Source organism: Alligator sinensis, unplaced genomic scaffold (assembly GCF_000455745.1).
Source record: "Alligator sinensis unplaced genomic scaffold, ASM45574v1 scaffold366_1, whole genome shotgun sequence".
NCBI classification, from domain to species: domain Eukaryota; kingdom Metazoa; phylum Chordata; order Crocodylia; family Alligatoridae; genus Alligator; species Alligator sinensis.
Genome location: NW_005841851.1, coordinates 58278 through 70948, shown reverse-complemented (window position 1 = coordinate 70948; position 12671 = coordinate 58278). Strand labels below are relative to the sequence as shown.

The window sequence follows — 12671 nt, the reverse complement described above, 5'->3', positions numbered from 1 at the left end:
TTCCTGTACCAAACCAAGGGGCACTTGGGATAGAAGTAAACAATGTTCAGTCCGCATGACATCTGGATCATATTTTTACTTAGCGGGAGCCTCAGAATATCTCAGCAGGGGCCAGGGCCCCAGGGTTATCAGATAAGGTAACCAATGCTGCTAGCCTGGGAAATGCTGGTTTCTCTTTGAACCAATCTTCTATCGATTAAACACATATCATGAAAAGACTGGTAGAAGCAGCAGCGACTGCAGTCCGATTCACAGAAGAGGCTTCTGATGAGCACTGCAAGTTGTCCACAGATACACAGGCCATGTCTAGACAGCAATGTATTCAGCACCATCAAATACTCCATGCCACCTGAAGCAGGAGCAGTAGAGCCACATCTACGTGGCACTGATGGTGGTCTAACTAGTACTGCCACACTGCTGTGCATTCATATTCCCCCCCCCCCCCGACACACAGTTTGAGGGTACCACTGCTAGACATAGCAAATGTGCGGTCCAGACAAGGACATGGAAGGGCTCAAAGGTCCAGCTGAGTACTCACACAGGAGTGGTAGATAATACGTACTGGCTCAAAATGAGCATTGGCAGCAGAGTGGGCTTTTCATTAAGTCAGGCATAGCAGAGCAAGGAGAAATAAAGCATTCTGAGCCCCTGATGCTATTGTGTTTTGTAGTCAAACTGCTATTGTGAAAGCTGAGTCTCCTTCCTCTTCCTCCTCCTCCCATACATGTTCCAGTTGAGGATTGTCACAACAGGTCCTCTTCAGAATAAAAGTGCAAAAGAGCCCCATTTACCAGCGCCCCCTCAATACCAGAAAGAGTTCAAACTCCATAAAATCAGACAGAGAATGGCTATTCCCATGGCTAACTACAGAGGGATGATGCCGTCAGTTGGAACCCACTGCCTGATTTCTTTTTCTTGAACTGAAATTAAGTCTCATTTAGTTTGCAGTGAACACCTGGGAACCTGAGAAGTAGGACAGTCACAAATCACATGCAGAAGCCAAGAAAAGTGGGCTGCATATTTAACCTGGATTAACAGGACTAAGAGTCCAGTGTTTCCAGGAGGCTGGGAACAGGACACCTTACCAGCCAGAGCCAGGGGGAAAGTTGCTGACTCTGCAATTTTTAGCAGACCAAGCCTTTAAAAAACAGCATCACCAGATTATTTTATTATAGAAAACAATCCTAAGTGTAGAACACCAGGCTGTTGATCTTCCAGCCCCTAGCAGCAGCTGCAGAGGTGCGTGCATGTACCCCTTCTCCCTCTGACAAGCTGGCACCCAAGCCAAGTTTGCAGTATTTCAATACTGTTAAGCACTGCCAGTCTTGCACGCAATTCCAGGAGAGCATCCCAATGTACTACACACTATAGCCGTTACGATTTTCTTTTCCTCTCTGATCAGTGGGCTCTTTGTTCACTAATTTACTTTAAAAAAAGAGAAATGCATTTTAGTGGCAGGAAGCAGCCTGTCTGATGACCAAAGCAGAGGCACAGTGTGGGTGGGCAGCAACGAAAGGTTTTTCCCCAGGCCATTCCACAGATTTGGAAGGAAAGACTCTGGGAGTGAGAGAGGGGAGCTCAGTCTCTGGGGCTCATTTAGTCTCTCTGTCACTTTGCCAAGATGTAGCCCATTCAGCAGCACTTGCTTTACCATGCCTTACCAGTACAGAGGGACTGCAAAATAGAAACACGAGTCCCAGGAGCAAGGCGGCAGAGAATCCACACTTCCTCTGCAGTAAAAAGCACCTGAGAGGGCAGGCATCTTTTTGCAAGATGGCATATACATCACCAGGCAAGAATCTGTAGGAATATATATATATCCTTATACGTATACTCTTGATTCTTCAGATGTAATACTTACCAGAAAGCCTAAATTCAGTTAAAAGTAACATCCCATTTCGTTATCGAAACTAATACCCTGTAGAGACCTTGTCTATGCTGCTGGGAAGTCAATTCCTTTGAAAGTTCAAAGAAACACCCACCAGCCTGAAGGATTAATTCAACTTTGAAGGAGATAAGGCCCAATTCTTATTTCTCCAGTGCCAATCTATCAGCAGTGACAACATTCAGGTGTCAAGCTGGCGCAAAGGAGATCAGACCCAGGCCTGCTCCTGTGGGCAGCACTGAGCAATGAGGTCTGTACTCACTTGAGAACCTGGAAGAGTCCAGGTGATACGGATGTTGGCCTGACCACTCCATCTCCGCTGATGGTCCCCAACTGGACTTGAGGGTAGTAGACAGCCCGGAAGGCAAGCTTTGAAGACTGGAGCCTGGTCTTTATTACTTCCAAGGGACAAGTAAAAATGGCACCAACCGTACCCCCGCATCTATAAGACAAAATACAAATAAGGTACAGGGTCAGGGAACAGTAGCCATGCAGGAACTGCAACATACGGCAGGGTCATGATGTGATCCCTAAAGTAATTTTGCCTTTTGGCCTCTACTACAAAGGAAAAAATGGTTACAGACTGTTGCGTTTACCTGGCTGTCAGGAGATAGCTAGCTCTCATCTGAGACAAGTTTAGTGAATCATTTTCTAGTCACTGCATGCACAGGTGTGTGGCAATGGGTTTGGGGGGGGGGGTTAGAAAAAACAACACAAATCAATAGCAACTGATCAGCTCTTACTCCCATGTTTTGTGCCCCTGTTTGCCTAGGTCTCCTGATCCAACTTGTGCAAAAAGTTGGCTTTCCATAAAAGAGGCATGACAAGTCCAGATTTTAGTGCGGTTTTGGACCTATGACAGGATCTGTTGGCTTAGCTGGTCTGCTCCTCAGGGGGCAGGGATTGCTGGGGTGCATCGGAGGGCAGCTGTTGGGGTGCAGGCTGCCTTGTGCTGCATGCGAGGCCACTTCTCTCTGGCATCATATTTAATGTAATAATATATTCATACTCCCCATTTGTGGAAATGGTAGATGAGTCTCTTTCCAGTCCCCGAGTTAATCTGTTGCTGAAAAACTAGCCCATGTTTGGAAACGGGATGGGTGGACAGGAGAGCTGAGCAAGAGGATGTGCTATACGCATAACTGGGACCCCTCGACTCAGATCTGGAAAGCAGGCCTGTGCGAAGCAGAAAGTATTTGCTTAGGATTCGGAGGGATAGCGATTTGAATCACTGTCCCGATTCGATTTGGCAAATCCGGATCTGAAGGTATTTGGCGCTGACTCTTATCTGGACATAGACTATACAAACAGGCAGTGCGAGCGGGAGCAGCTGGGGGAACATCTGGGCAAGCCACGGCTTGAGCCGGAGCCCTGGGAGAAGCCGCGGCTCATCCGGCTGCTCCCCGCCGGGGCAAGGCAGGCAGTGCTGGCAGCCCCAGGAGAAGCCGTGGGGGCTTGGGGGGGAATGATCGGGGAATTGGGGAATCTAACTGGGAGCTGGGGGAAAGCCCCTGTTCGTTCCCCCAGCCCCCAATCATTCCTCCAGCTCTTGGTTTGATCCCCAAGCCCCCACCCCCATTTTATAAATAAGGAACCTGAGGTGCAGGAGAGAGAAATTGTTGCCACGAGTCAAAGAATTAAGACAACAAAGTTTAATAAGAACCATTTTGCTTGCATTCGCTTTGTCTTTTGTTTTTCCAACAGTAATGCTGTTTGCTGAGACTGCTGCTCTTGTGGATCAATTCTTATCACTTTCCCACTGCTTCTGCATACTGACAAGCCAACCTCCTGCTTTAGTGTGCACCTACAACCTTTATAACAAGGAATGGTTCTTGTCAGCAGATGATACGAGAAACCAGAGCTCCCAAGTCATTTGCAACTTATTCTGTGTATAGAAGCCATGAGCTATGCTAATACACACGTGACAGGGAGACGCATTGCCAGTTAGTGAATCTGAAAGCCAGCAACTAAACATGATGACAAAACCAGGATGAACACACGGCATCTGGCAAGGCACTGTTTTGAGAAGTGCTGTTTAGTTTTATTTATCAGCACCTCAAAGCCAGCTAGCAAATGCTCTGTGGTACATGTTGTGTAAGAATAGACTTCCAGTAACACTGCTAACATCTCTACTGAGAAATAGGGCAAGGTTGCTGGGAAGGACAGTATGCAACTCTGTGGATCAATAAGGTTCCTCTGCTATATGCATGCTCCCCCGCACCATAACAGGGACAGGGTCAGAATTGGGAAGTTCCAAAATGCTGCAAACAGGCTAACTGTACCGCCAATGAAAGCAGTGGTAGAATTAACACTGGGAAGTAGTGCTGCTTCCCATCTTATATACCTGCTGCTTCCTGCAACAGCATTACAGCTCCACCGTAATATCGATCCCTGCCAATGCAGCATTAGTGTGGTCCAGCGAACAGAGGAGCCATGGGATCTAATCTCATCTCTGCCTTCGGCCTGACGAATGACCTTAGACAAATCATCTCTCTCCTGCACCTCAGGTTCCTAATTTATAAAATGGGGGTAGAGGTGCTGTCCTCTTTTGGAAAGCACCCCAAGGTCTATAGTTAACATTAGGAATCAGAACTCGTGGTAGAGGTGATACCTTTTATTAGACCAACTGGATTTTTGCAAAAATCTTTACTTGCAAGCTTTTGGGCACAAAGCTTGCAATTAAAGAATTTTTTCTGCAAAAATCTAGTTGGTCTAATATAAGATACCTAATAGAAGTTAGTCTAATAGAAGATACCACCTCTGCCATGAGTTCTGATTCCTTTTGCCTCTAGACCAATATGGCTACAACCTGGATACCCGGTAGTTAACATTATGATTTTTAGCAGATGAGCGTGATAGGATTTCAGAAGGCCACAGTGACAATTTCAGCTGTTTCAGAGGCATTTTCGACAGCTGAGCCTGCTGGCAAGGAGGCATTTTGTTTACACAAGTGTCTCAGCGTGTTACCACTTCAAGAAACGCTGGGTATGAGATTCCCTTCAAAAAACACCACTCGAATCGACACATTCACTCACATGGATCTCATTGAGAAGCTGCAATTTAGGTAGTGCCCGTGAAAGAAAAGCAAAGCTCCACCCCTCACTTTAAACACATGCAGAGCAGAGTCCAAGGAGTTGCAACAAACTGGCTGGCAAAGGCGAAGGGTCAATTTTCCTGGGCACAAGAATGGACAGTCCAAGGCCATGTCTACACTGAAAGTGTGCTGGTTCCTTACAGGTGTGACCTTTGCAGCATTTCTACCCAGACCAACCCCTGGTGCAGATGTTGATGCACTGGCATAGACACGCTTTCATTTGCACTTTGAGATGTTTCTTTTAAGTGCCTTACCCACGTATCTGTAGCAGCAACATTTTTAATTGTAGGCTAGTCCTTACTGCAAATATCATCAGGACACCGAGGACCATTTGAGTAGGGAAGACAATACTTCAATACCCATTTTCCCAATAAGGTTTGCAGGTGCTGGACAGGATTCTCTTTACTACAAATACCCCTGCACAGTCACAAGCTTGCATAAGTATGAGACCTTTAGAAATGCCACCACTGACATGGGCACTAACTTCCTGACCCCCTGCCCCTTCATAGCACAAGTTGGAAGAATTTATCCTGGACCTGGCACAACGCCTGGATTTTATAGTAACAGGCAGCAAGGGAAACAGCTTTGCCTCCAGCCATTTTAATCTTCTTAATTTTGACCTTGGCTGGCGAATAAAGCAACACCATTGTTTATGAAGCTAGGCCTATAACAGCTGAAATACTGTTGTTTGGGTAGAGGCTAAAAGCATCATTCACAGAATGAGCAGCCTGGCGGTTATCAGGGCTTTGCTTGCTTTTTGCACTGGGCTAGAGTTTGGACATCAGCTTTCTGCTCTGTAAACACAAATTTGGAGAGCAATGCCATAGCACATCTTTCCCATTGCATTATACATATCTCGTGCTGTGTACATGTTCACCTGGATACAGGGGAGAGGAGGCCTCAGGGTACAGAAAGCCTTTTCCCAGAAAGACTTTTCTGTTTGTTCTCAAAGTTCAGATTTAAAAATAGCTTTGATCTGGAAGACTGGTCTAGCTAGAGATAAGCAGAGGTTTACCCAAGCCCCTCTTCTTTGCTTAGATCCAAGAAGGGCATAAGTCAGCTCTATTTCTGTGGTGCAATATTCAGGAGCAGCTACAAATAAATGATACAAGCAACGAAATAGGCTCAGCATATCTACACCTTCATATTTCCAGCTTGATCATCATAGCTCAGAAAGTAGGGCAACTAATGAATCTCCTTCAAAGTGACAGGGCACAAGCCCGGCCTATAAAGCCAGCTTATACCTTCACCAGTGACAACATCATTGTTCCCCTTCTATAAGAGGACAGATGTCTTTGCCATAAAGCTTTTTCCCCCAGCTATTTTTTTTTTGATAGCGCTTCTAAACAGCTAGGTGCTAGTACAAAAAAGGGAAAAAACGAAGACAGACAAAATTACACATAAAGCCACACAAAAAACAGCAGAATTTAGCAACCACTATCACTGCTATATGTCACCCACAGCCAAATTATATAACCAAGGGCTGAGACTATTTAAAATAGTCAAAATAGCATTAACACAGCTGACAAGACCCTGATGACTGGCTTCTGGAAAGCTGCAGGACGGCATAAAGAAAAAGCCCTGCTGCTAATTCTCTACTGCTTAGACCCAAGGAAGCAGCTGCCACAGAATTTCAGAGCATATGAACTGCCACACCAGGGCACAAGGCAGTCTCAGGTCGCAGGGTCTCATTCAATGCAGGGCCCTCATTCAATGTAGCCAGCACCCAGAGATGCATTTGAATGTGCATCAGGCAATGTGCAGAGAACATGAGCACTTGCTGCCAGACTCGCTGTTTATTTTAACCATGCAATGCAAGGCTTTTATTAGTATTAGGGGTGGACCAAAGCACAGATCAGGGTCCCATCGAGTTCAGCATCCCGTCGGCTTGCATTGGAAGTGCAAGAACTTCCTTCCATGCTCAGAGCTGCTTACAAATCTAAGCAGACAATAAACAGGCAAGGAACAGCATGCCCTCTCGGTTTCACAGATGATGAAACTAAGGCACCGTAAACAAGCAATTTACTTCAAGTCAGTACAGGAAGTGTTGAGGGGAACCAGGGTCAGATCCTGTTTCTCCTGGCCGCCACTCCCTTACTGTACCCCATGTCCCAAGCATGTGGACTGCCACAGTTCTATCTCATCATTTCACATACATAATCAAATTAAGTTACTATCTGATAGGCAATGGCTTATCTACACCAGCACTGTTTCAACTTCATTATTGCTTCTGCACAGCTCTCTTCTAAACAAAGCCCAGGGTTGTGTGTGTGCACATGTACTGCCCCAGCTCTCATGACGGTGATGGGTACGCTGCACTTGCTACAAGGAGCAACATCTCTGGTTATGCAAACTCTAACCACAAATGCCTGCCAAGTCTCCTCTGGCTGCCTCGCTACCATCCTGCCCTACTCCTACATGCTAATTACCTTCCCTCCTCTCCATCCTGTTCTTATTTCAATAGCCTGAGTAATGTATGCAGCCCCTACTATTTAAGAGCAAGTACTTTCTGGAATGTGTGTAATCCACTGATACACAGCACAATGAGTTAGTGTCTGCATCATCAGCTTTAACAGGCTAGGGCTAATACTGTTTTATTGAAAGTGATGCTGGCAACATCTAGCGGAGTCAAGCTCTGAACTTCAAAAAAGGTTGCACGGATTCTGCCCATAATATAAATATTCTGGACATCAGCTCAAGTAAGTACTTCAGCTGATTTTTGTCTACGTGAGGCTTCTTGCATCATCTCTCCCATCTCGGTTCCCTGGGAAGATGGCTGAAAACAGCATGCTGTAGATAAAGGAAACGCTTTATATTCCCTGAGCGTCTCAAGTGCCTACTTCTGGGAAAAACGGAGGAAGAACACCAATAACCTTAAGCAGCTACACAATTTAACTGAAAGCTGTGCAGTGCCTGAAAGGAATCTGCAGCCAGGGCAGAGTTTTTAAAGTCAACACATTACAACAAGATATGAGCAAGTCAAGACCACCAAGACTTTGTACCTGTTAAGACTTTCCGATAAGCCGCATGAAGTTTCAGTTCTCAAAACACAATAGGCAACATTTACAGCACCAGCTGCTTGCAAAAATCAAAATTAAAAAAAAAAATATCTCCATTGCTTTGTTCTGTCAGAGGAAGCAGGTCAGAAACAGAGGATACTAAGGTGCGCAGCAGAGTATCCCTTACTCTCCACCCCAACCCCAGCTCCTCCATGAGTTATAGGCAGCAACAGCACACACTAGAGACAAGGCCCTCCAGTCTATCTCACGCACATGTGTGCAAGGATTCCCTATAGTGTCAGCTACGCCACAGAGCGTTCAGTAAGTAATTTATGTCAAAAACTGCAACTGCCACTCGAAGGGCCCATGCCAGGTCTGTTCCACAGACCACATGAAACCTTTAGCATGACCCTGACCACTAAGTTCTGATATTCTGGGGCTGGGAGGGTGGAGGGAGAAGGGCTGCAAGCTTGCTACCTGATTTGTGAAGTGACAGGTACATGCACAGGCTATATGAACAAACAACTACATAAACTTATTTATCCACTCTACCAAAAGCAGATGCCTTGTTTAAAGAAGTCATGCCATGATTTTAGGCTCAACATCCAATTGTGCCTCTGCTCCATGTCCCATCTTCTACCTTTGCAAATTCTTTCCATCCATATTTAATGCCCATGCCTAACACACCAATGGCTTATGTCCAAAGAAACTCACTGTCAGCAACCCAACCCCCTACTATGTGCATGACTCTCCATCCTTGGAGGTTTTTAAGACCCCGCTAGACAAAGCTTTGGCTGGGATGATCTAGTTGGGGCTGGTCCTGCTTTGAGCAGGGGGGTGGGCTAGATGTGACCTCCCGAGACCCCTCCAACCCTCATTTTCTGTGACTCTAGAAACTTCAAGAACCAAAACTCAATTCGAAGGGAAAACTGACCCCACCGTTCTAGATTTAACCAGAGAAATGCTAAGGAGTGGTAAAATCCTATCAAATGTAGCAAGCACTTTCTGTGAGTTAAGGACAGGCTTTAATGAAAGAAAATTTAATGTCCAGACTGCAAGGCCCTCATTCACACTGGCACACACAGTACCATAGGCTACTATGGACCACTCAGTTGAGTAACTACTCATCTCTGGGATTAAGTAGCTCATAGTCCAGCCCTACATGTTTAACTGAGAGTACATCTACGGCACATCTTCCTTCACAGAAAGGCTGAAAACACTAAGGCAACAGCTCTGAACACAGTTCCTCCAGGATCTTGAGAAAAAGCCTGGAGGCAACTGTGTGTCGACCGGCTGTCCCAGGAGTACCACTACCTTACTCAGTGAAGAAGTTACCCTGGTTTGGGGTAATGTATTCTGGGTTAGGACAGATATACCTCAGTTCAAGACACTGCGTCATGTAGCTTCAATTTTTGCAGAGGAAAAGGAAGCAGGTTTTTTTTCTTCCCCTGTTCATGTATGTGCAGTCTGAGAAAAGTTCCCAGGAGCTGAACTTTCAACCGCAAGTAGTCACATGAAGGAATGACGTATCTGGGAGGGGAAGAATATTGAGACTCTCTCCTGGTATTTATAACGACGGTCTCCTACACTGGAGACCCACCCTGTGTATAAATAGTTCTGCCCTTGCTAACCCTTGCTCTTCCTTTGCCCTTGATGCCTATCATTATACATCAGAAGCAGCCTGGGGGAGAAATGATACCGTATTTCGAGTCTAGGAAAAAGCAGCTTTCCGTCCCCCAATGTTTCTATATTGCTGGCAATTCAGCATTCTGTGTTGTTGGCAATTTGGGGCCACATTAGACTCGTTAAATTTTTTATTCTTGCCTGATTGTGCTCCAACACTAACATAACCTCTGAAGGGTTAGGGAGCTTGCTCCCTCACTGATGCGCAATGAAAGGTACAATACTATTACAAGACTTGCTTAGGGAGTCAATCCTGCAAGCAACTCCATGGGTGAGATTTTTTCAAAGGGTCGTAGATGCCTAAAGATGCTTGTACTTACTTACTTTCCTGATGAATAACTTAGTGGCAGCTCTTGGAGGTACCTGTTGCCTTGATCCCATGGGCATCAATGGGAATTTGCACCGGTTGAAGGTACCCAACTACCTTTGAAACCTACCTTCAACTGGTGCAAATTCCCATTGATGCCCATGGGATCAAGGCAACAGGTACCTCCAAGAGCTGCCACTAAGTTATTATCGGTCTCCTAAATCTATGGCAGAGTCATTTGGATGAAGTTACATCAAGGGCCTCTCTCAATGGAGGGGTCTGTTTAAGCTGAATGCTCCAGAGAGCTTTTACCCAGATTTAATTTGTGATGGAAAGTTTCAGTCTGTTTTTCCGTGACATGCCACATGCCCCAGCAATAAATGCTTAGAGGGGACAGATGTTTTCCTGTGGCATCATCAGGAAAGTAAGTGAAACAAGTTACTTTGGAGCAAAGGTAGATTCTGAATGACAACAAATCATGAAAGAAAGACCTGTAGATAAGCACCCTCATCATATTAAGGATTCAACATGATTCTGACTGATCATTTTGTTACCAAGCACACAAATTCTTACAAGCATTTCCTCCATTTCTCAAGCCAGCGTGCTGCTAAGAGCAATGCTCAGACTCTACTCAGGAAATAGAAAGGCTTTTTTCTTATCAGATGCAGGGGGCACAAAATAGGTCTGATGGACTAAATCCAGGACTGGGAGACAACAGTTGGGGTTCGCTGCAGATTGTGCTCATCCCTTGCAACCTGGGCCTCTGTGTATGTCATGTGTCAGATTTCCCCCTTGTAATATGAAGATAAAATGTATTCACTGACCTGGGGTGGGGGGTCGCATGCTTTTGTGTCTGTACAGCGTTAGATAATTATTATTCTCTGAAGCAGGAATTTGCCAGGAGTTCTCCTCCACACCAGTTCTTCACTGAAATTAAATGGAGCATTTCCATTGTGAGCACCAAGAACCTGGGATCTGCTCTGGCTGCCCAACGGCTCCCAAGAGAAGTTTATGGTGCTGGTTTTAACCTATAGCCACATCCTTAAGTGGCCTGAGACACAAATGCTTGGATCAGTGTGTCCATGCTGTGCTGCTGGCAGCTAAGTGTGCTAGGGATGAACAAACTGAAGCCCATGGCTGCAACTGGAAGAAGCGGGCAGGGGCCATGCTCCAGGAGGGTATCTAGTCTTTGGAACTGACCCCCACATCCCAGTAGCTTGGCACCACTGATCTCCCAGGGTCACCGCCAACCCAGTTTCCAAGAGGCCTTCAGAGGCTGCTCTGACGGGGAGAGTTTCCTTTTATATTCAGAGGAGCAGTGGGGGAAGGTTTGCCATAGACCCCAATTCTGAGAGCATGAAGGCACACACACAACTTCACTCACATCACTAGTCCCCTGACTTGAATGGAGCAACTCATGGAAGCGAAGATACATGGAAGGTGTGTATGTGGCACCTGCGTGTTACTGTGCATTAGATCCTTGCCTCTGGGTGACCAAACAGAGCACGGTAGGAGGGGCATTGCAGCCACCACTTCAATGGAACAAGTCCAGAGAAACTCCCTTGGTACATATTGTTTGCTATGCCAAAAGACTTACACGGAAGTACCGCCCCACCCCAGACTGGGTCATGCTCTCTGCCTACTGAAGCCAATGAACAAAGCTCTCTGCGACTTCAACAGGGCGGAAGGAGCTGCAACTCTCAAATATACCCAAATCGCTCTCATGAACAGCACATCATTTGGGCTTGTCCCTGCCTGACTCCTTCCAATCAACACTGCAAAATCTTCTGCTTTGCTGTTTTTGGTGTGAGCTGTAAAAGGATCTCTCTCTCTCTCTAACACCGGAAGCAAGTTGGTAAGAAGTGTCTCCCCCCATAAATAAGAGAGCTAACAGGAAGCTGTCTCTCACAACAGCTGGATAAGACTCTCACTTGTTGAAGTCCGGCATTTCATTTCTGCTGTGTATTCGGCTGTGCATGGTTTCCAGGATGCACGATAAGACTGTAAGCTCCATGGGGTAGGGCCTGTCTGTGGGGTATGTGCCTAGGGCTTATAGTAATAAAGCCCTGAACCCTGACCAGGGACTTCTAAGCACGATCACAGTGCAAACAGACTGCTAACACAGATGTTTTAAATGGTGGAGCAGCTTGGACAACTGCAAGATTATTATTCCCTCATGGGAATTGTTGTTTTGCAGTAATGCCTAGGAGCCCCAGTTCTGGACTAGGATTTCACTGTACTAGAGCCAAATAAATACAGGCCAAGAAGACGGTCCCTTGCTTCAGAAAGCCATGAGAGGAGAGTGTTAAAAACTCCCACCCAGTCATTCCCTACTTTGGAAGAACTAAAACACTGATGACTGTTTCTAAAGTTGCTTGGGTGCTATATTATATTTAGCAAAATAATCATCCCATTGCAGGAGTTTGTTTAATCAGATTTTGTTCTCAGGAGAGTGTCCTTTAAGTCTATCATGCTATTTAAAAAAAAGAAACTCCATAAGGATGACAGGTTCTAGAGATCTAATCCAATGTGACCTTGGCTTCCCACACGCGAGACCTCCTTGGACTCCCAGCACACACGCACCAGATTTTCTACTATGTCAATTATTTGTAGGGGAGGAAGACAGCAAAATGTTCAGGGCGCTAGGCTGAGACTTGGAAAACCTGTGTTCAGGATCATGCTTTGCTCAGCGCGACACAAAGT

At 45.9% G+C, this 12671-nt stretch overlaps 1 protein-coding gene across 5 annotated transcripts in view; it reads right to left on the bottom strand.

Moving 5' to 3' along the window:
- SLC25A33 (solute carrier family 25 member 33) overlaps positions 1-12671 on the bottom strand; it is a 29331-nt gene that overhangs the window by 14039 nt on the left and 2621 nt on the right. Inside the window, exons 1-2 of one of the 5 annotated variants that reach the window (XM_025211112.1) lie at positions 10793-10896; positions 2148-2327 (exon numbers count right to left, since the gene is read on the bottom strand). In XM_025211112.1, coding sequence (XP_025066897.1) covers positions 2148-2327 — 180 coding nt within the window. In that variant the 5' untranslated portion in view covers positions 10793-10896. Of the gene's footprint in view, positions 1-2147; positions 2328-2628; positions 2712-2898; positions 3054-10792; positions 10897-12671 lie in introns of those variants that run through there. The other 4 variants (XM_025211106.1, XM_025211096.1, XM_025211103.1 and 1 more) reach the window with 4 other exon arrangements.